The sequence below is a fragment of the Salmo salar genome, chromosome ssa12 (genome assembly GCF_905237065.1).
Source record: "Salmo salar chromosome ssa12, Ssal_v3.1, whole genome shotgun sequence".
Taxonomy (NCBI): Eukaryota; Metazoa; Chordata; class Actinopteri; order Salmoniformes; family Salmonidae; genus Salmo; species Salmo salar.
In genome coordinates, this window is record NC_059453.1 from 34,624,128 (window position 1) to 34,649,008 (window position 24,881).

At 43.9% G+C, this 24,881-nt stretch overlaps 1 protein-coding gene across 4 annotated transcripts in view; it reads right to left on the reverse strand.

Moving 5' to 3' along the window:
• Positions 1 to 2,333: 2,333 nt before the first annotated feature.
• The window catches only part of LOC106564848 (sprouty-related, EVH1 domain-containing protein 2), a 32,156-nt gene continuing 9,608 nt past the window's right edge, over positions 2,334 to 24,881 (reverse strand). Inside the window, exons 2-6 of one of the 4 annotated variants that reach the window (XM_014131305.2) lie at positions 17,467 to 17,644; positions 16,867 to 17,089; positions 16,588 to 16,652; positions 6,010 to 6,204; positions 2,334 to 5,744 (exon numbers count right to left, since the gene is read on the reverse strand). In XM_014131305.2, the coding sequence (XP_013986780.2) occupies positions 5,028 to 5,744; positions 6,010 to 6,204; positions 16,588 to 16,652; positions 16,867 to 17,089; positions 17,467 to 17,644 (1,378 nt within the window). In that variant the 3' untranslated portion in view covers positions 2,334 to 5,027. The remainder of the gene's footprint in view (positions 5,745 to 6,009; positions 6,205 to 16,587; positions 16,653 to 16,866; positions 17,090 to 17,466; positions 17,645 to 24,881) is intronic. The other 3 variants (XM_014131308.2, XM_014131307.2, XM_014131309.2) reach the window with 3 other exon arrangements.

A 24,881-nucleotide genomic window follows, 5' to 3' on the forward strand; every position in this document is an offset into this window, starting at 1 on the left:
TGATGGACGATATCCTTGGTTCTCAACCGTCTCTGTTGTCAACTCCTAGGCTCAGGTCAGGGTGGCAAAAATGTGTATGGTGACGCCCATCTTGGACTGGGTTATTTAGAAATGTCTGAGTGACATGACTGCATTTTCAATAGCACTGGATATGCCGAATAACTATGATACTGAGAGCTACAACCAGGTAGCAGACTACAATAAGTTCCATGATATGTCTCACTCTCAACCTTATGAAATAGGCTAGCTTTCGCTGAGAAATAGTTTAGAATTTTATTTAACCTTTTTTTTATCTAGGCAAGTCAGTTAAGAACTAATTCTTATTTACAATGACGGCCTAGGAACAGTGGGTTAACTGCCTTGTTCAGGGGAAGAATCGGTCTTCCCTGTGGCCCAGTTGGTAGAGCATGGTGTGTAACGCCAGGGTTGTGGGTTCGATTCCCACGGGGGGCCAGTACAAAATAATAATAATAATGCATGAAATGAAATGTATGCATTCACTACTGTAAGTCGCTCTGGAATTAGAGCGTCTGCTAAATGACTAAAATGTAAAAATGTAAATGTAAGAATGACAGATATTTACCTTGTCAGCTCGGAGATTCAATCTAGCAACCTTTCGGTTACTGGCCCAACGCTCTAACCACTAGGCTACCTTCTCAAAATGTCTCCTGTTTTTCCCCTCTCTAAAATAGGAAACTTTTAAGAAGTTTTTGACGGAACAGCTATAGCTACTGATTGGGGAGCTAGCAATTCACAGCAGACATTGACAAAAACCTGGGAAGGACAGGCTTACTGCTAAATATAAGTTATTCTTGACATCCACTCAAAGCTAGCTTGCTAGTAAACTTGTTAGCAGTCACACTGACCAACCTTGCTAGCACTCACCTTAAAAAAGAATGGCGTTGTCCAGTTGAGTCAGAGAAAGCTTACACAGCGTTATAAATTGGCAAAGATTCATGTTTGTGTTATAAACTTATTTTAGCCTATATTCATTGCTAGCCATCTAAGCTTACCGGTATACTTGCTTGCATGAGAATGCGCACACCTCGACAAAAAAGGTGCCATTTTCAACTCACGGAAACAACCACGTGCTCAACAGTGCTGAAAACCTCTTTGCGGGGAACCAAGTTATAAGCCTTCTCATCATCATACTGTAACATGTATTTCAAAACATGTTAAACAGTGTTTTTGAATGTAGGTTAATATAAATCTATAAAACTATTTTAAGGTGGCAGGCTATGACATCGCAGTACACAAGCCTTAAATAAGAAAGGCGAAGATGGCAACAGCATTTTAAGTGCTGGTTCTTTCTTTCAAACCCTGATTCAAAAGAGGGGGAAAAAAGTGACCTCATTAGAATAAAGTATGCCTTAAATGTTTGCACATGTTGAAGTTTGATACTATTTGCAGTCGCTGAGTTCCGTAGCCGGCCAGGGCCTTCAGGGACCTTTCTTCTCTCGCTCTCTGTCTTTCATATGCATTTCCAGAGACACACAGAGCAAAACAACATTGTGCCCTCTATAGATTATTTTAGAGACTTACGGAACACGGTACAGCTCTGCGAACCTGTCTAGCGCCTAAGGCAAATATTTCAGTCTTGACAGATAGGGGGGGGATACTCTGGAGCAAAGACAGGATCTGACTGCTGCAGTCTTTCCCTCTATGATACACACATACGATAGAGATGTGTGTTTTAATCAACTCAAACTGAACCCCCCCCAATGCCCCGGCCCACGTTTGTATTTACCGTGTTGCAGCAGGATGGTACTAGGCCGAGTAGCATGAGGTCGATCAGCTGCCCCCCCCCCGCACCAATGCTCCTAAAGGACGGATGCAACACAGGGAAGTGCTGGGCTACAACACTGAACTACTGTTGAAAGGTTCTATAGGAATACTATGTGGATGCTATGTATACGGGATAAATGTTCAGGCTGTGTGAGATGCCACTGTAACATGGTTTAATCTCTCAAAAACCATGTCTCTGTACAACACAGTGGAAATGAACACGCACACACATGGAAAAGTACTTACTATCCAGGCCATGCTTCTGTTAGTTTCCATATGATGTATTGGCATTTATACAGATGTTAATTTCTCGTTTCTCATTTTTTCTTTTTAAAAGCAAAGAGTCGTGACGATCATATTAGAAACAATACAAAAATATAACTTAAAATGTACATCATACACTTGATATATATATTTGAGCTTTTTTTTACAGAAGTAAAAATGCAGATTAAAAAAAAGACAAAACAATCGATTTAACATTAAAATAAAAAAGACTAAGTATATATATATATATATATATATATAAATTGAGATGATGAAGAGGATGCTTCAGGCACTTTCCTTTAATAGTTAAATGTGTGCAGGAATTAGACACCGCACCAAAACAGACAAACTGCTTTTGGTTAACTTTTCTTTTACCACAGATAGAAAAATAAAACTAGGATCTTCTCTACAATGAATGGCAACAGTATTGCAAAGCTGACAAACAGGAACACACAGCAGAAAAAAAGGAAGGAAGAAAGGCAGAGAGAGAGTACAGAGAAAGACATGGACACAACGACAGCTTTTGTACAGAATCCACAATGCCATGGTACCGTCACCCATTTAACCCCAGACATTGCTTGGTACTTGAATGGTTATGACGATTAGTTCATGTATGACTGGGATAGATGGCATAAGATGTCTTTTCTACCACATTGATGCGACTCGAGATCGGGTACTTCACAGCAATTTGCGCATTTTGTTCATAAGGGTTTTCTGATTAGTGTTGTGCTTCATACAGAGAAAGATCAAACAATGTTCCTCCCACGAGGTGAGGTTACAGGGTGGTTTATATTTGAGGCTAGTTTTTGTTTCAATACATACATACATACATACTGTAGCGTCCATTTTATTTTTGTATACATTTTGACACCACCTGCCTGACTGACGTGATTGGCTGACAGACAGCCTCCTCCCTTGCCATTGGCTGTAATGTAATACCGAGTAAAAGACCAGGAAGTTGGATTTATTGGACTACAGAACAATAGATAAAAACCCTTCTCCACAACTCTGGTCTTGAGAGCTCCTGGGTGTGCAGCCTTTCGTTCCAGCCCTGCAGTAACGCACCCGTATCAGCTAATCGTGGTATAGACTGAAGAACACGATCAGGTGATTAGTTGAATCAGGTGTGCTAGCAGGTCCCTTCGTTGGAGAACCCACAATCATATACCCTTGAAGGGAGTGGGGAAAGATGAGCAACCAGATCAAAACTGTCTTTTTAAAGTTGAGCAAGACTCTAAAGATAGCGTTTCCCTGACAGCCTCGTTGAGTATCCTTTTGAAAGACTAAAGAAAAGACACGCTAAAGAAAGCACCATTGACACTGTAGTGGACAACGACATCATCCATCTCAAAAGGTGGCAAAAAACCCCTCTTCTTCCCCTCTTGGCTGTGTTTAGTTTACAAGAGGACCGTTCCCTTCCTCTTAACCCCCCAGTCCCCTAGGCTGGTGTCTAAATTTAGCAAGGCAAATAAATAAAAACTATATCAAAAGATCAACATCAAGCATCAACTGAATAAAAGGTCACCTAAGGCTTGAGTTCTCCTCCTCCACTGTAATAAACAGTTGATTGAGGATTATTATCTTCAAAAAAATGACAAATTTAGATACTCTATATAAATGCTGCAGCTTATTTTGTCATTTTGGCTTTTAGTTGAAGTCACAACAATAGCAATCAGGGATACATTGCTGCCCATTCCATTTTCCAGACCTTTGCACAAAGACACACACACACACACACACACACACACACCACTCTAAAGCAGGGTTTCCCCCTCCTGACCCATTTTATCTTCTGTTCTGAGCCGAATCCACAATACATTCAGTCTAACTTGAATGAGCAGTAGAATGGTACTTCCATGTTTTTTCCAGGTGTGTCTCCACTGACATTAATTGATATTAGGTTGAATTTGGTTTTAAAATGAGTATAGTCAGGTACCTTCCTGGCCCCAGGTCTAATTGTGTTGTATAGTCAACTCCTATAGCCATTGATAACCATAGGAGTTGACAAAACAGCACAGATCTGGGACCAGGCTAGGTCAGGACTAGTCAAGGAGCAGAACGAGGAAACACTGGTTAAACGTTTGCCTTTTCTTTTGTTTCATTGGCTGGGTAGGGGCAGACGTGATCACAGTTGGGCTGCGTCCCACATGGCACTCTATTACCTATATATTGCACTACATTAGACTATGGCCCATTGGGCTATGATCAAAAGTAGTGCACTTCATAAGGAATAAGGTACCATTTAGGACACACATTGATTTAAGTGCCTCTGCTTTACAGGCGGGAACCAGCTTGATCTGTGATTGGTGGTGAGCCATGGCGAGGGTAACACAAAGTGGGAGCCCCCCTCAGAAAACAACGCTCACACTGACCTCACACAAAACACAAAGAAAAATATTCAAGCCTTTAAAACACATGAGTGTAAAAATATAAAGTACCTGTTTATATATATTTATATATAAATGAATATTCATTATTTTAGTCTTTGTAATGCAAGGACGTGGAAGCCGTAGGCAGGGTACCCCTATAAAAATAAAAAAACTAACAAAAATAAAAACAATAGGAAATGTATTTTTTTTTCTCTTTCTTTCCACCGAGAGAAACTTCCATTTCCAAAAGAATCAGGACAAGCCGATTGTTTTCCCATCTGGAATTTGGCCGAGAGAAGCAACAGCGAAAACAAAAACACAAAACAAAAGAATAGCGGGGCCACCCTCTTCTGGTCCAGTCCCTTCCATGTGTCTCTGTTCTACCCTCTTCTGGTCCAGTCCCTTCCATGCGTCTCTGTTCTACCCTCTTCTGGTCCAGTCCCTTCCATGTGTCTCTGTTCTACCCTCTTCTGGTCCAGTCCCTTCCATGTGTCTCTGTTCTACTCTCTTCTGGTCCAGTCCCTTCCATGTGTCTCTGTTCTACCCTCTTCTGGTCCAGTCCCTTCCATGTGTCTCTGTTCTACTCTCTCCGCTGGCACCTCCCTGCCCTCAGCCCACGGCTTTGTGCTTGCCTCCGCAGCAGTGACAAGCCACCCCGCAGCGGTAGCAGGTGCGCAGGGGAGCGTAGCAGCACATGCAGGGGGCCAGCAGCGACAGCCCAACCAGGGCCAGCCAGCGCAGGCAGAAGCGCTCGTCGCTGGTGTCGCATGAGCACGGGTCCGAGTAGTCGCCCTCCGGGTCCGACATGCAGTGATAGAGCAGGCTGTCCGCGCACCACATGAAGCTGACCCGGTGGATGCACGTCTGGATGGGGTCCGGCGCCTCCTGGCACCGCCCGCGTCTGTTCTCCTCGTGGTTGAACATGTCCCGGCAGTAGACGCAGCGTGAGCGCTCGCCGTCTTCCTTCCGCCGCTTGCCCTTGAGCTGGATGGTGCGGGGCTGGGCTGTGACCACCGCCCTGTGTCCCCCGATAAGGCCACCCCCACCTAGTCGGTCCACGCAGCCTATCTTGGGGTCCCTTGCATGCTGGTATGGATCAAGGCCCAGGGGGTAAGGGTAGGTGTAGTCGTGCTTGGGCGGCTCGCTCTTGGCGAAGTGCACGTAGGCGTCGGTGTCCTCGGGGTGCTGGATGAGCTTGTCGCGCGCGGCGGTGGCGTGCCGGTAGTCCTCGTACCCAGTCAGCCAGGTCCGCTCGCGAGGGTTGATGCGCACAATCTCCTCCTCCTCCACCTGGAAGCTGACGTGGCGTGGGAACATGGGAACCGACTGCAGAGATAAAGGAGAGCAAAAAAGATGAGAACTACACAGACCAGTCTACAAACTACAAAACTAAACATGTCTTCCAACAAGCAGTCAACTTCCAGGCCTAACTTGAAATACATTATCACACTAGCACACATAGTTTATGCTTCAAGAACACCCATTCCCTCTGTCCCTCCCACCTATCTGTTGTAGTAAAGAATATAGCCGTAACCCTCTAGCTCCAATGCATTTAAAAAAAAAATTCAAGATCAAAGTTTTGGTGACCAACCTTCGCCACCGTCGTCCCCCAGCCACCCACCTGATCCAGGAAGTAGTGGTCCGAGTGTCGGTGCTGGTCGTAGAAGTGACCCAGGATGCAGTGGTGCCGGCGCGGCTCGCAGAAGCTGGGCGGGGCCAGGGTCTGCAGCTGCAGGGGCTCCTTCTTCTGGGAGTGGGAGGAGCTGGATGAGCTGTCTGTGGCATTCTGAGAGACCAGACCAAAACCAAACACGAGTCAGGACAGGGTCCTGTTCATTAGGGCACGCAACAGACAGCATTTTACAACTGAAAATTAGCATTTCTTATTGGACAGTTTCAGATAGCCCTCCCGTTTTGGTGTGTTTTCTTCTGCTTGGTGTCTAATGAACATGTCCCATGACTACATGGGAGTAATATCAGACCAAGCTTACCATTAGAAAACATCACTCCTTTCTGGCACATTGTGTTTGGCTACGCTAACTCAACACGCAGTATTTAGGCCAACGTTAACGGACACTTTTCCACACTGAAAGAAAATATCTGATGTGTTATTTGTTGGGCAATATATGCGGCTCTCCCTTGAGGCTTTCCCAAGTTGATGCCCAGGACACCAAACAGCCTCAGATCACGTGCTCAGATCATGTTCGAGCCTCGGATTGGACAGTGAAACACACACGCTCGCACCTACAGGCGACGTGCAGAGGTTTCATTTCGCTCTCATGCAGTCATGGCTGAAGCCAGCGCAATTTCCTACTATTTGTGTCCAGGTTAAACGTGGGACGTCCCTCATTATAAACAAACAGTCTTAAATTCATGGTTATTGCGTCATTTTCAGATCTATTAGAAGCGATTAATAGACGAAACAATGTAATTTAACCAATTGACTGGCCAGAGATCAGGGCATTCATCAGCAAAGACGCAGTGCAAGCTGATAGTATTTTGGACAACCAAATTGAACTCAAAATGATTGATAAAATCGAAGTGTGTCAGCTGTATGGTGATTTGCGATTCATAATTTACATTTTACCGGTACTACCAGTACTAGTACGCCAACCGATAACACCACGACGGAATGCGTTTGAAGTGATGATGCGCAGCCGAGAACAGCTTGCACGTCCAGCAAAGTACATCGCCAGTGGCACACACAAAGTTCGTGCAGATCAGCAGGTGGGGGATTTTCTTGGCAGCCAGATGAGACAATCGAAGGAGGATGCGGTGAGCAAAGTTACTGGGCTCGAATTTAGTCACGCTTGCTCGATATGGGTTGATGCTTCGAATTGTACATGTTATAAACAACAATTTTTGGGGGATGATTAAAGCTTATACTCTATGGCTGGATTTATGTATTTGGGGGATTTATGCATTTTTTTCCAATGCTACATTCGTTTGGCAGACCTGACTTGATTGACCCTCTTTCTACAAGGCCTAGTCTATGAGAGGCCTAACATGCTGACCAGACCGGGCACATCGCGTGCGTCGCAAAATAAATTTAGAAATCCATGTTATTCAATTATTGCATCCACACTGCTCGCGTGGGCCAACGAGCGTCTGCGATGCCAAGGGCTAAAATAGAACTCCTTTCTATTTCTGACGCAGATCGCGCTGCAAGTCCTGCCTCTCCCATCTCCTCATTGGTTTATAGAAGCAGGTACCCACGTGCCATCAACTCATTGGTTATACCCACGTGGGTGATTGTAAGACCAACTGGTTTGCCAGTCTTCTATGAAAGTTTAGATGCCCATCACCATATAAGTTCATAGAAGAAAAAGCCTGGAAGGAGGAGAGATGACTAGAAACGATTCGGTTGGCCGTTTTATGTGTGGATTAATTGTCGGAGTAGAGGACCTTGTGCATTTCAGGTAAAATAACAACTCAATGTTTATATCTCAGGACAAATTAGCTAGCAACAGCAAGCTAGCTAAATAGGACAAATTAGCTTGGAAGTGCAAGCTAACTAGCTAAATTGCCATACATGTTTAATGCTTTTCGACCTGTCCCCAAATTGACGTCATTGGTTCAGAGTTTGTTTTGATATTTTAACCTGCGTGTCGTGATCGCGTTTGGTGTAGGGGCACAAAATAAATGTATCCGGTTCCTTGTAATCATAGTTGTATGAATATTTTGTTAACGCCTAGGCTATAGAGGTGCATTCAGGAAATTAACTCATTATTATGCATCAACATTTAAATTTGATTAATTATTTATTGTCAGTCATTCTTTAATTTGTCAGGCTACACAATTAAGTAGATTAATGAACTGATAATACATTCATACATAACTTTTTTAGATTTTTTTGAGTATGATAGGATGTATAACAGAATGCAATATTCTGTGTGAATAATGTTCATTAATGTTAATTTGTGAATTAATAATCTTAAAATCAGTCTGAAATGTAATATTTCTATTGTCCATGTGCATATAGCCGAGAACAATGTGGTAAATTACTGTTATTCCTTATCCACCTAATGATAAATAAATAAAAATTGGTATACACACACACACACACAGTTGAAGTCGGAAGTTTACATACACCTTAGCCAAATACGTTTTTCACAATTCCTGACATTTGATCCTAGTAAAAATTCCCTGTCTTAGGTCAGTTAAGATCACCACTTTATTTTAAGAATGTGAAATGTCAGAATTATAGTAGAGAATTATTTATTTCAGCTTTTATTTCTTACATCACATTCCCAGTGGGTCAGAAGTTTACATACACTCAATTAGTATTTGGTAGCATTGCCTTTAAATTGTTTAACTTGGGTCAAAGCCTTCCACAAGCTTCCGACAATAAGTTGGGTGAATTTTGGCCCATTCCTCCTGACAGAGCTGGTGTAACTGAGTCAGGTTTGTCGGCCTCCTTGCTCGCACACGCTTTTTTAGTTCTGCCCACAAATTTTCTACAGGATTGAGGTCAGGGCTTTGTGATGGCCACCCCAATACCTTGACTTTGTTGCCCTTAAGCCATTTTGCCACAACTTTGGAAGTATGCTTGGGGTCATTGTCCATTTGGAAGGCCCATTTGCGACCAAGCTTTAACTTCCTGACTTATGTCTTGAGATGTTGCTTCAATATATCCACATAATTTTCCTTCCTCATGATGTCATCTATTTTGTGAAGTGCACCAGTTCCTCCTGCAGCAAAGCACCCCCACAACATGATGCTGCCACCCCCGTGCTTCACGGTTGGGATGGTGTTCTTCGGCTTGCAAGCCTCCCCCTTTTTCCTCCAAACATAATGATGGTGATTATGGCCAAACAGTTCTATTTTTGTTTCATCAGACCAGGGGATATTTCGCCAAAAAGTACGATCTTTGTCCCCATGTACAGTTGCAAACCATAGTCTGGCTTTTTTATGGCGGTTTTATAGCAATGGCTACTTCCTTGCTGAGAGACCTTTCAGGTTATGTCGATATAGGACTCGTTTTACTGTGGACATAGATACTTTTGTACCGTTTCCTCCAGCATCTTCACAAGGTCCTTTGCTGTTGTTCTGGGATTGATTTGCACTTTTCGCACCGAGTACGTTAATCTCTAGGAGACAGAACGCATCTCCTTCCTGAGCGGTATGACGGCTGCGTGGTCCCATGGTGTTTATACTTGTGTACTATTGTTTCTACAGATGAAAGTGGTACCTTCAGGCGTTTGGAAATAGCTCCCAGGAATGAACCAGACTTGTGGAGGTCTACAATTTTTTTTATGAGGTCTTGGCTGATTTCTTTTGATTTTCCCATGATGTCAAGCAAAGAGGCACTGAGTTTGAAGGTAGGCCTTGAAATACATCCACAGGTACACCTCCAATTGACCCAAATTATGTTAATTAGCCTATCAGAAGCTTCTAAAGCTATGACAATTTTCTGGAATTTTCTAAGCTATTTAAAGGCACAGTCAACTTAGTGCATGTAAACTTCTGACCCACTGGAATTGTGATACAGTGAATTATAAGTGAAATAATCTGTCTGTAAACAATTGTTGGAAAAATTACTTGTGTCATGCACAAAGTAGATGTCCTAAACGACTTGGCAAAACTATAGTTTGTTAACAAGAAATGTGTTGAGTGGTTGAAAAATGAGTTTTAATGACTCCAACCTAAGTGTATTTAAAATTCCGACTTCAACTGTGTGTGTATGTGTGTGTGTGTGTGTGTGTGTGTGTGTGTGTGTGTGTACATATACATATAATAAAAAAAATTGCTCACCGTTAAACAGTGAATCAATTTTGTCTGGCCTTAGTGGACCAAAGATGTTCCACAAAACACTGAGACGTTTTGGCTTAGCAATGTAATGAACGATACCACAAACTTTGGAGCCAAAGAAATGCAAAAAAAATCTGACAGCTAGTCTGAAGTGACTACAATGGTCCAAATGGCCCAGGAAATGCAGAAGGAGGGGGGAGTTTTTCCCCAGTGGGTAGGAGATAACGACACCCTTGATTGGGCATGATAAGCCATGCGGGAAGCAGACTCCCATCGGCCCTTTACACAGAGACCAACAAACCGACCTGCACATGGCACACGCTCAATGGGCCATTGCTAAGGTAAAAGCCTGCCATGGCTCAGAGTCATAATCTCCCTACTTCTGTATGTAATTAACCAACAACCCCCCACGCCTCCCAAAAAATAATTCCTTCAAGAACAAAAGTGGGAAAAACTGTTCTGAAGTCTCCCTTTTATATTGAGGGTAGGTTAAATTAATTCCAGCTAGGAGACTTACATCCCCTTTAGCGTCGAGCAAGACCAGAAGTGTGGTCGATTGCGTCACCAGCTGAGGCCGGCGCGGGGCACCTCTTTCATGTGGCGGTGCGCTTTTGAGCCAACTTGGTTCCCCAGTTCTCCTTACCACAACACTGCGCAGCCAAGGCGTGTGCCAGAGGACCGCTAGACTGCGGTAATCAGACGAGGGGGAATCCGGCCACGGCATATGATGTCAAAATGAGAGCACCACCTCTAGTCCACTCCCATTCACTTTGGACGGTTTCTGGTTTCTTAGTCCTAAAGTTTATTGGACCCCCAGCCACTTGCTATAGAGGGCTTCAGTGAGCCCGACCAACGCTAAAAGTGGCATCCCTTCCTTGGGCGATGCCAAGAGCTTGGTTAGGGTTGAGAAATGTTCTTTAGGAGCCCCTGTCTGATGGAAATGATTACAAACACAGACCCTGTTCAGATATTTACTCCCAACAGCGGGGCTTGAGGGGGACAAAATAAAAAGAGGGAGAAAGAAATGCTCCTGAGCACTAAGAGCGCAAGACCAATGGAATGTAAAAGGGCTAAATTGCCCATGTTCATCACAAAAGCCACGGAAGTCCACCAGGCGTGTTGATTGGGGGGAGATGTGTGTGGCGCAGCCTCTGATTTCAAAGGCATACCTCTGCCTTGTTTGGAGATTTTCATCATCTCTTGGTTCGGGGGTGAATGGAGGTGAATAAAGACTGGAGATTAAGGCAAGGGGCTGCATCTGGTTGGGGGCAGGAGCCCTTTGAGGTAATTACAGAGCAACACACACAAACGCACAAGCGCACACACAAGCCAGCTACTAGCCACTGTGCCCTACAGCACAGGAAAGCCAAATGGTAGGAGCTGTGTGTGTGTGTGTGTGTGTGTGTGTGTGTGTGTGTGTGTGTGTGTGTGTGTGTGTGTGTGTGTGTGTGATTACTGTGGGGCGGTTGGGGGATGTGTGCGCCGGGGTCTAATTGGGAGTGTGTTTGTGTGTGTGCGCATATGTAAGGGATATATTTGTAAGTGTGTGTGCATGTGTGTTCTTGTGCTCGGAATGATTTCTGTGGTTGGGGAGGGGGGAGGGGTGTATTTGTGGCTGAGCTAATTATCAATTTAGCCTCCAGACCAGACACAGGAATGGAACTCGCGGCAGCTGGCGATTCTAAAACTACCCTCAGCCTCAGACACTACAGAGTAGACAGTCTGGTCACCAGCAGCCCATTCAAAAACACCCTGATGTCCAAAAAGGTGAGACAACACACACGCAGTGTGAGGCGTTTGAGCCTCCTGCACCCTTGTTAAACACCCCCCCCCCCCCACAAGCCCCAAAGGGAGACATTCCAACAGTCTTTCCAAATCTCACCAGTCACACCGGACCTTCCAAAAAGAGGAGGAAGCATTGCATCATCCAAGGGAGTGTGTTATTTACTCTTGACTAATATTGTTCTAGTGCCCCGGGGGGGGGAATAAAGGTCATTCGTCATTGTCCTCTCTCCTCCATCTGTGCCGGGACTTCAGTTCCCTCAGGCTTTTCGAAAAAGACAGATCCTATCTAATACAATGTGACCTTCCCCCTCTTCAGGCTAGCTCTCTGGGCCACGGGGGAATGGGGCTAGATTCCAAAAGAATACAACCAAAAAAACAGGGGGGGGTGTCTGCAAGCGAGGCGAATTGGAGTGTTCCCTTGAGCGGACCTGCTTTTTCTAAGTAGGGCCAGCTATGTAAACAGGGAGGCAGTGACGGATTACTGACGGGCCCTCTTCCCTCTGACTGGACATCCTGTGGAAACGACACGCTAGGCCCTTTTCCTCTTTGATGCCATCGGAAGGGAGAAGGAGTAAAAAAAGAAGAGAAAGAGGGGAAGCGAGTGCAAGGACCTGGACTTCCCATTACTATCAGATTTAGGATAAAAGTACGCCAGACAAGAGGAAAGCAAATTAGTTACAATGGACGGATTCACTAGCCTAGTATCATCAGGTTGCTATTATTAATGTTGAGTGGATAAAGTTGTGTAGCAGTGAAGGCCCATCTCAGTTAGTAGTAGTGTAGTACTTTACCATTTCCTAGTCATGTTCTTTAGTTGTGTTTTTTCTCTTGGCTTGGTAATCTTGTCAGCATCACGTTTTAGCATGTCTTAGTTATGTGTTAGCATGTTTGCTAGCTTAAAGGGACATGGCGAGATTTAAAAATGTAGGTCATTTTTCTACTTACCCAGAGTCAGACGAGCTCATTGAAAGCCATTATGTCTCTGCGTGCAGTTTGGAAATGATTAAAGTTAGCATATCGTTAGCTTAGAGCAATTTCTGGAAGTTTCCCGGTACAGTAGCCAACACCTCTCAAAAGCAGGGAAATAGACCTTCCAACTACTCCAAAGCTTAAGGTCTTACAAAGCTATTCATAGTAAATTTGTTAATTTGACTGATCTTCTATCCACGTCATTCTCGTTCCCGTTGTCAAAGATCTACAGCGATCGCAACGTTTTATCTGTCTCAATGGCGCTCACCGATACCATAATGGTAAAGATAGAAATGTTCTGCTCTCTATACATCTCTATGCGACAACGGGACAGAGAATGAGGAAGTGGATAAAATCTCGTATCTTATGATTATCATTCAAATTTACAAATGTATAAAATATTATTGTAGAGGTTTTTGTAAGACTAAAAGACTAAAAATATTTTACCATGCTTTTGAGAGGAGCTGCCTACTGTTCTGGGAGACTTCCAGGAATGGCGAAGGTGTATAAAGATCCATGCACTTACTGCAAATGTCTTGCTTACCAAGATTGCTCTTTGTTATGCGGGCCTACTCTTTCTTTGTATCGTCATATAGCACAGTATACATGATCCCAGTTTAAGCTCCAAGACACTGGCAATATGAAAAACTGAAAAAGTTCACAAGTGCTGATTTATTGGCACATTGAACCATGTTGCGCACTGTAGTTTAAAAGCTCCGTGGATAGTGTGACGTCATATCTGAATTCCGACATCTTCATGCACCTTCGGCCATTGCCCTAAGCTAACGATATGCTTACTTCAAATCATCTCCGAACTGCACGCAGAGACTTTGGGTAAGTAGAAAAACAACCTACATTGCAAAATCTTGCAGTGTCCCTTTAAGTGTTAGCTAGATAAATAAGTAACATATTAGCATGTCCGCTAGGCTAGCTAACTGTGTGTAGGCTGGGTACAGTACAGTGGGTCAGGCAGCAGTAGCAGTTGTGATGGAGGCTGCCAGGCAGAGGCCTCCACTGCAGATGCACCACTATGACTCATGTACATCTCCCTCGCTCTCTCCTCCCTGGAAATTAGGCCTATTCAAAACCCTGTGATATAACAGCAACACACACTGCAGTTATAGCTGTGCAGAAATGTATGTATGTATGTATGTATGTATGTATGCATGCATGTCTTACTGGAACGATGCTTTTGATGCCTTGTTGTGTGAGGTTTTCATGTTATCCATGCCAGGAACTGAACTGGCATTCAGGGCAGTGTTCTGGTGAACTGCCGGAGGTGGCCACATTCTAGCTAGCTCTGGGTATTTGAAATGTTTTGACTGTACTCGCATGATTTCTTTGGGTACTCGTATGGAAAATATATTTTTAGAACACAAGGCACTTGGGATTTTTTTTGCACATTTATCTACAGTGCATTTGGAAAGTATTCAGACCCCTTCACTTTTTCCACATTGTTACATTACAGCCATATTCTAAAATGTATTAAATTACACCCCCCCCCCAATCTACACATAATACCCCATAATGACAAAGCAAAAACAGGTTTTTAGAAACCTTCCAAAAGGACAATTAACCTAAGCACAGCCAAGGTAACGCAGGACTGGCTTCGGGACAAGTCTCTGAACGTCCTTGAGTGGCCCAGCCAGAGCCCGGACTTGAACCCGATCGAACATCTCTGGAGACCTGAAAATAGCTGTGCAGAGACGCTACCCATCCAACCTGACAGAGCTTGAGAGGATCTGCAGAGAAGAATGGGAGAATCTCCCCAAATACAGGTGTGTCAAGCTTGTAGCGTCGTACCCAAGAAGACTCCAGGGTGTAATTGTTGCCAAAGGTGCTTCAAGAAAGTACTGAGTAAAGGGGTCTGAATACTTATGTAAATGTGATATTTTTTTTTATAACAAATTAGCAAAAATGTTTCAAAACCTGTTTTGGTTTTGTCATTATGGGGTATTGTGTGTAGATTGGGGGGGGGGGGGGTAATTTAATACATTTTAGAATATGGCTGTAATGTAACAATCTGGAAAAAGTGAAGGGGTCTGAATACTTTCTGAATGCACTGTATATATTAGGTTCTGTAAGTAGTTAATGTGCCCATCTCATTGATATCAAATTATTAGAGATACACAAGTTGTTTTTGAAATAGGTCACTGAAATTATATCTACGGCCTGCGTGCCACTTGTGCGTAATGGTCATATTGGCGGGTATTCCAACAATCTTTTTTTACTGTTGCCTTGGTTAACTTGAACACATATGTAGATAATCCTTTATGACCATATGTACCTCTGATTAATTATGATTGATTGTGCACAAAAGTGAATTGAATTGTTTCCACACCCACCATGCGTCACGCGCATAATGGTCATGTGACGTGAAACGTGTATATTTTGGGAAGTGAGCACTCAGATTGTTAGTTTGACCTGAATAAGAACCGTTTCGGATCGAAACATTGGCAGTAATGCGGAGAATTGGGAGTTAGAAGAGTGTGCGGGCCTTCTTGTTCTTAAACAGATGGAAGTGACCCATCTTGTCTAATGTGTCGAAGCTGGTAGCTTTGGGAAACTGAACTATGCTAGCAACATGCCGTTTCACAGCTTCTGCACTCAAGTAAATTAGCATGTTTAATCACCTCAAACATTTTAAATTATTTATTTAGACGTTTGCTTCAGAAACGTGCTCTTTTAACATCCACAATTGCTAACAAAAACATCCATCTGCAGAAATCCACAACGGAGGCAATTCAAAACACAGCTGAAGGAAGCATCAGTGCAAAAACACACACACACACACACACACACACACACACACACACACACACACACACACACACACACACACACACACACCAACTCCCTCTTCCAAGAGGGCCGGCCAAAAACCCCAAGCTCTCTCCAGACATGAGGGAAGAGAGAGAGACAACACAAGGCGTTTCCTTCTCTCAGTCTCCCCCCCCCCCTCCCATGGTGTTAAATCACAGAGGCAGTTTGCTAGGAAGCAGCTGCTAATGATAGTTTTAGAGGGGGAGTGGGAGGAGGGAAGGGGGGGTGGGGAGTGGGAGGAGGGAAGGGGGGTGGGGAGTGGGAGGAGGGAAGGGGGGTGGGCAGGAAGAGACCTCGCGACCCCTGCCTGCTGCTCCTCATCTCCTGTGACGGCGACAAACCAAATGCCAAGCGGCGGCGGAGTCTGGTCAAAACACTACAGGATACCTACCCCTCACCCCTCCTCTCTCCTCTCTCTTCCTCCTCCTACTCTCCCTCCACCCCACCAGCCGCCTGTTACTATCACACCAGCCATCTCCTGCTCAAAAACAAAGGGCCATCTCTTCCCGAAATGGGCCAAACTAAAATAACTGAAATCTTCACACGCACTTCAAAAAAGAAAAAAAGGGACTATAAGTGAAGGCGAGCGAGAAGCCCGACCAATCACAGACTAGGTGATCTTGTAGACGGGAACAATATGGAGTCCAACATGCAAGTGGACAGCCATGACCATAGATGGGAAACATACCATCTTTATTGATATGAAGCCCAGAGTTTTGGGTGGGACTAAAAACCTGACCCTAACCAAAACAGACAAACTTAGATTCTCTCAAGTGTTTACTATGTCCCTGAACTTGCTGGTGTTTGAAACTACAATAGAGGAACAAGGGGAAGGACTCACGGTGAAAACATCGTCGTCACCCAACTCGGCCTCGTTCTGGATGGTCAAAGAAGAGGTGGTAGATCCTGGAAAACAAAGATGGCAGAACAAGCCAATAGTGAGTAACCTGAAGCGCAGGAGGCTGAACCACTTTAGTTGGACTTCCACATTCCCATAGCATCAAACATCTTCCTTTTCTTGCTATGATAATCTAAACGCATTTGATAAGTTAAACCAACATGGTGGTTGCCTATCCACCTCTTTCAGCAATCGGTGGCTATAAAGGAAAGGGACGTATACCATTCAAGAGCATTGAGATACAGCCCTCATAGTCTTCGCCATCCCCTCCCGTACCTTCCGTCAGGTCCTCCATGGCTTTCCTGACCCCGCGGTCAAAGGCGCGTGCATCGGCCGGGCTCTGGAACGTCAAGCCACACTTCTTGTTGTCCACTTTCCAGTGGTGAAATGTGGGCGTGGCCTTGGTGTACACCAGATCCTTCTTCAGGAAGCATTCCAAAATCACCTGGGAGGCGGCACACGTTTGAATGGACTATAAACAATGCTCCTAACAAAGTATGCTGAAAGTGCAAGCCTCTTTTTACAAGCCCACACTGATTCTAATACCTGAATTATCTATAAAGGAACAGAAAGAGAAACAGAGGGGAAAAAGCTGAGGATCGATATCTGACAAACACATTTGGGTAACATGAAAAACGTTAATTGGTGACAATTAAGGATTTGTGAATACATTCTAAATGCGTGTGACAGAATCAACCCTTATCTGCCCTGGACGGGATTCGATCCCACGTTACCAACGACACTTCTTACTTCGGAAGCTAGTGAGCTAATTGTTACTGTAACGATTCAGGATTTGAGTCTGAGTGCCAGCAGGGGCTTTACCTGTTTGTCTTTGAGGCGCTCGCCGTGGATGAGGAAGCTGCTTCGGCCCAGCAGCTCAGCCGACAGCACCTTGCACACGCCCACACGGCTGAGGCATCCACCGTCCTGGGCCAGCCAGCCGCCACTCGAGTCGTCCCGGGTCATGACCACCGCTTTGACGCGCACAATGTAGCTGTCACTGTATGGTTGAGAGAGGGGGAAAGTTGGGGTCAGTCAGTTAGAAATGAGGATGTAGAGCAGGTGCTTTTATATACACCAAAAATAAATATATAAATATATATATATATATTACACACACGTGCCAGTCAAAAGTTGACACACCTACTCATTCAAGGGTTTTTATTTTTACTTCTACATTGTAGAGTAACATTGAAGACATCAAAGCTATGAAATAACACTTATGGAATCATACAGTAATCAAAAAAAGTGTTAAACAAATCCAAATATATTTTAGTTTAGCCTTGGCATTCTTGACACTCTTGGCATTCTCTCAACCAGCTTCATGAGGAATTTTTCCAACAGTCTGCAAGGAGTTCCCATATAAGCTGAGCACTTGTTGGCTGCTTTTCCTTCACTCTGTGGTCCAATTCATCCCAAACCATCTCAATTGGGTTGAGGTCGGGTGATTGTGGAGGCCAGGTCATCTGATGCAGCACTCCATCACTCTCCTTGGCCAAATAGCCCTTACACAGCCTGGAGGTGTGTTGGGTAATTGTCCTGTTGAAAAACAAATGATAGTCCCACTAAGCACAAACCAGATGGGATGGCATATGGCTGCAGAATATTGTGGTAGCCATGCTGGTTAAGTGTGCCTTGAATTCTAAATAAATCACTGACAGTGTCACCAGCAAAGCACCCCCACACCACCACCTCCATGCTTCACGGGGGGGAACCACACATGCGGAGATCATCAGTTCACCTACTCTGCATCTCACAAAGACACGGCGGTTGGAATCAAAAATCGTACATTTGGACTCATCAGACCAAAGGACAGATTTCCACGAGTCTTATGTCCATTGCACGTGTTTTGGCCCAAGCAAGTCTCTTCTTCTTATTGGTGTCTTTGCAGCAATAAGAAGTAGTGGTTTCTTTGCAGCAATTCAACCACGAAGGCCTGATTCACGCAGTCTCCTCTTAACAGTTGATGTTGAGATTTGTCTGTTACTTGAACTCTGAAGCATTTCTTTGGGCTGCAATTTCTGAGGCGGGTAACTTTAATGAACTTATCCTCTGCAGCAGAGGTAACTCTGGCTCTTCCTTTCCTGTGGTGGTCCTCATGAGAGTCAGTTTCATCATAGCGCTTGATGGTTTTTGCGACTGCACTTGAAGAAACTTCCGGATTGACTGACCTTCATGTCTTAAAGTGACGATGGACTGTGGTTTCTCTTTGCTTATTTGAGCTGTTCTTGCTATAATATGGACTTGGTCTTTTACCAAATAGGGCTGTCTTCTGTATACCACTCCTATCTTGTCACAACTAATTGTCTCAAACGCATTAAGGAAAGAAATTCTCCAAATTAAACTTTTAACAAGGCACACCTGTTAATTGAAATGCATTCCAGGTGACTACCTCATGAAGCTGGTTGAGAGAAAGCCAAGAGTGTGCAAAGCTGTTATCAAGGCAAAGGGTGGCTACTTTGAAGAATCTCAAATATATTTTGATTTTGTTTAACACTTTATTGGTTACTACATGATTTCATGTGTCATTTCATAGTTTTGATGTCTTCACTATTATTCTACAATGTAGAAAATAGTAAAAATAAAGAAAAACCCTGTCCAAACTTTTGACTGATATACATGCACAACATGTATATTTCAGGTTTCATTAGCTGAAACAAAAGATCCCAGAAATGTTCCTTACGCACAAAAAGCTTATTTCTCTCAAATTGTGTAAACAAATTTGTGCACGTTGCTGTTATGTGAGCATTTCTCCTTTGCTAAAATAATCCATCCATCTGGCAACTGTGGCATATCAAGAAGCGGATTAACCTTTCTGGGAAGGGGGTTCCACTAGCGGAACACCTGGCCTACAGCCAGTGAAATTGCAGGGCGCCAAATTCAAACAGAAATCTTATAATTAAAATTCCTCAAACATACAACTATTATACACCATTTTAAAGATAAACTTCTCTTTAATCCAACCACAGTGTCTGATTTCAAAATGGCTTTACGGTGAAAGCACACCATGCGATTATGTTAGGTCAGCGCCTAGCCACAAAAAACCATACAGCCAATTTCCAAAGAAGGGGAGGTGTCACAAAAGTCAGAAATAGCGTTAAAATTAATCACTAACCTTTGATGGTCATCTGGTGGCACTCCCAGGACTCCATGTTAGACAATAAATGTTTGTTTTGTTCGATAAAGTTAATCTTTATGTCCAAAAACCTCATTTGAAATTGGCGTTATGTTCAGAAATGCATTGTCTCAAACAAACATCCGGTGAAAATGCAGAGAGCCACATCAAATTACAGAAATACTAATCATAAACATTGATATAAGATACAAGTGTTATACATATGATTAAAGATACACTTCTTGTTAATCCAGCCGCTGTGTCCGATTTCAAAAAGGCTTTACGGTGAAAGCACACCATGCGATTATGTTAGGTCAGCGCCTAGCCACAAAAACCATACAGCCATTTTCCAACCAAGGAGAGGTGTCACAAAAGTCAGAAATAACATTAAAAATAATCACTTACCTTTGATGATCTTCATCTGATGGCACTCCCAGGTCTCCATGTTAGACAATAAATGTTCGTTTTGTTCGAGAAAGTTAATCTTTATGTCCAAATACCTCCTTTTTGTTCGCGCGTTTAGTCCAGTAATCCAAATGCACAAAGTGCAGGCACAAAGTCTAGACGAAATGTCAAAAAAGTTCCATTTGAGTTCGTAGAAACATGTCAAACGATGTTTCTAATCAATCCTTAGGGTGTTTTTATCATAAATATTCAATAATGTTTCAACCGGACAATACTGTCTGGTTGGGGAAAGGGAACGGAGCTCACGGCCACGCACGTGACTAAACTAAAGGATTTCACCTGGGCCATCTGCTTAGAGTGCTCTTATTCGCTCCCCTTTCACATTATAAGCCTGAAACAACTTTTAAAGACTGTTGACATCTAGTGGAAGCCTTAGGAAGTGCAATCTGGCCCCACAGACACTGGATATTCGATAGGCATTCACTTAAACATCAAACCTCAGAATTCCCACTTCCTGGTTGGATTTTTCTCAGGTTTTCACTTGCCATATGAGTTCTGTTATACTCAAACATTATTTTAACAGTTTTGGAAACTTTAGAGTGTTTTGCATATTCTGACTTCTGGGCCTGAGTAACAGGCAGTTTACTCTGGGCACGCTTTTCATCCAAACTTCCCAATGCTGCCCCCTATCCCTAAAGAGTTAAACAGCATGATCATTACACAGGTGCCCCTTGCGCTGGGGACAATAAAAAGGCCACTCTAAAATGTGCAGTTTTGTCACAACACCACAGATGTCTCAAGTTGAGAGAACGTGCAATTGGCATGCTGACTGCAGGAATGTCCACCAGAGATGGTAGAGAATTGAATATTAATTTCTCTACCATAAGCCGCGTCCAACGTTGTTTTAGAGAATTTGGCAGTACGTCCAACCGGCTTCACAACCACAGACCACTTGTAACCACGCTAGCCCAGGACCTCCACATCCGACTTCTTCACCTGCGGGATCGTCTGGGTCCAGCCACCCAGACAGCTGATGAAACTGATGAGTATTTCTGTCTGTAGTAAATCCCTTGTGGGGAAAACTAATTCTGACAGGCTTGGCGCAAAAGTGGGGGGGGTCCTATGCCCTCCCAGGCCCACCCCTGCCGATTAATGTGAAATCCATAGATATGGGGCTAATAAATGTATTTAAATTGACTGATTTCCTTATATGCACTGTAACTCACAAAAATTGTTGCATGTCGTGTTTATATTTTAACAAAAATATAAATGCAACAATTTCAAAGATTTTACTGAGTTATAGTTCATATAAGGAAATCAGTCAATTGAAATAAATTAATTAGGCCCTAATCTATGGATTTCACATGACCTGGAATACAGATATGCATCTGTTGGTAACAGATACTGTATTCTTAAAAAAAATAAAAAATAAAGTAGGGGTGTGGATCAGAAAACCAGTCAGTATCTGGTGTGACCACTATTTGCTTCATGCAGCGCAACACATCTCCTTCACATAGAGTTGATCTGGCTGTTGTGGAATGCTGTCCCACTCCTCTTCAATGGCTGTGCGAAGTTGCTGGATTTTGGCGGGAACTGGAACACGCTGTCATACGTCAATCCAGGGCATCCCAAACATGCTCAATGGGTGACATGTCTGGTGACTACGCAGGACATGGAATAGCTAGGACATTTTCAGCTTCCAGGATTTGTGTACAGATCCTTGCAACATGGGGCTGTGGATTATCATGCTGAAACATGAGGTCACAATTGTGAATCTGCTTTGCAGTGCACACACAACAAAACAAAATGGTTGATATAAATGAAACTTACATATTTGCATTCAGCCACAGGACGAAACCCCTTATTCGTGAACAAAACCCCCCCCTGAAAATGATGAGTCACACGTACATCTGCGCTGTGAAATTGGTCCGCGAACGCACTCTGCATCACCCCCTCACCTTCTGCCATATTTGAACGGACACAAAGTAGCACCAATTAACACAGCTTTAAAGAAGAACGCCCATTAGCAGTGGTATGGCTTTGCATAACATGGTATTTAAAATGATATTGTCAAGCTGCTGAAAAAGGTACCAAATATCAGTTATTCAAGCGGCTGCCTGAAACCAGATATGAAGAACACAGAAAGACGCAGCTTTACAAAAAGTCATGGCCGTCTAAATCTCCATAGTTTTTTTCAAACTGTCACTTCCCTAATCTCACCCTTACACTACTCGTCATGCACATCCAGGACACCTGTAAATAAACAAGTCCAGTTCATTACATTTGTCTTTCTAGTCATCAGGGCCTTTCAAAAGGGATACTGAGGCAAGTCTAGTCATGTAAGAATCAGCGTTGCTATACCACGGGTACAGCACAATTATATACATTACACTACCTCAGATTTAGCTATTTGACGATATATTAGGCAGGAATCTTCCATCCATAGCAGTTGAAATATGTCTATGTGCCCATGGCTTTTAATATGGTAAACTAACTGTCCATCTGGCATTTGAAGAGAGCATGAGTGATGATACACCTCCACTAACACTCCCACACATACACCCTCAGACAAGCTAGGCCCAACTCAGAGACATGTACAAACCATGCCAAGAAGCATGAGAAATGCACACCAGAGAAATAAGGACACCTGGCTAAAAGCGTAAATGCAAAAAGGTACACAAATGAATTAATCAGCAGCAATCCTTTATATATAAAATCCCAGACAGATACACAGGTGCATGTGAATTGGGTGTGAGTCACTAGACAGGGAAACTGTTGTGTCAAATCCTGACAGACAGGCAGTATTTGATATCATATGAGGGATGATGACTCCACAGCCCACCCACCCCCAGAGCACGATAAGCTCGGGTTTTGTTGACACCCCTGGAATGTAGCGGCCATGATAGTACATACTAAAGAGGGGGAGTAATTCCTCTCCCACTGCAGAGGTCACCCCTCTCTCCCTCCCACATCTTCTCTCTGTCACACACACGATATGATTATCCCAGATACCCTGGCGGCACTTCCAAACACAATGAATATTCATTTCGAGTTTTGACCAATAAACTGGGTAAAGGAAAACAAGGCTGACGATCCGTCTCCCTGAGATCCATGAACACGGATCCCACATGGATGATCCAGAACAATCTCGCAGAGTGCCAACGAATGTACTCTATGATGACACATCTAAAGCCCTGAGAGCACAAGCCAGAGAGAGCCCCCGGCGTTACAGAAAACACCAAATCTCCTCTGTAAAAGGTGGCAGCATTGCTTCGCTCCTCTAACCTATTCCGCCACAGCCAAAACAAAACCTTATCCTAACCACGCAGTAGTCACGAGCAGCAGCCCTTCCAGCAACAGCCACACAGAATATGAGCGAGGAGGAGGACATTGTAGAGTAGACACAGAAAGACATGGCTAACAGAAACCAGGGAAGCGGCGGAAATACAAAACCGGACGGCTTGCCTTTTATAATCGGACATCTCTCCTACATCCCGCGGCCACGGTCACAAATTCCTCATGGTCTCCATCGGCAGACGGTCGCGGTGTGCGAGACGACACAACATCCCCATCACCAACCTGACCATGGTGGAAGCAGCAGCGGCCGTGCCTGACTTCCAGGCTGTTTGCTCAAAAGTGCTTCCCCACATACAGTATGATTCAGTCTCCTTGACAAGCAGATGGCGCTTGTGTGTGTGTGTGTGCGAGAGAGAGACGGAGCGAGAGAGTGTAGAGTGTGTGTGTGTGAGTTGAGCATGAGTCATCTCCCGGCAGCCATTCCGCATTTGCCGGCAGTGGCACACAGCACACTCCATCCTTATCCGTCAAGAAGGAGGGGTGAGGGGAGAAACATGGCCTAAGAAGCCCACCACTACCCAAACACACCGGGGGTAGTTATTCTAGCACACAGGAGCCCAAAAGGAAATTGAAGCAACTGGAACAACTCGCCTATCAGCAAAAGGTTTGTGCACATTGTATAAAGCAGCGAGCAAAGAACATGTACATTCATGGCTCTCGCTAGCATGCAAGTCAGAAGAATATGTGGTTTGAATATTACTCAGCTCTGACTGGACTCCTTATCAGGAGTGTGTGCCCGGTGTCCTAACTTTGTCAGGCTCATAAAAGGAGGTCAAAGGTTTACAATGTACAAACCCAACCCACAGGTAGGTGTGAAAGACCTGGGGTGATGTCATCCACGGCTCAGAATATAGGAACATAGGTGATCGATAGTCCTTTTTCTTATTTTTTTCTCCCTCTCCTTTTTCCTCTCTGACAGCTCCCATTCAGGACAGCTCATCAGTTTCCCCTCCAAGCTCTTATTTCTCTATCACAGGCCATCAGAAATGGCCCAAGCATATCTAGTGATGAGGATTTTCTACAAGGAGCTGGCCACTAACAAAGTTAAAGTCATGGGATACTTTCCTTGCGTTTGAGGTGTAGAGAAGAGGCTGTTCTGTTACTTGATGAACCAGACAAAGCAAAGCAGCAATGGGTCCGTCAAGACTCAGAAGTTCATAGACAACTGTACATGAAATAGAATAATTTGTCCCTATCAAAAATCAACCTAACAAACAAGTAGGGTTAAGGCCTACATATTCATATTCTAACCGAAAATAGGCCAGTCCCACCAAAACTGAAATGAACAGAGTTATTGTATGTTAATGGTGGCATCTTCTCTTTACTCTCCATGCCATAGGCGATATTGCCACATGGGGTT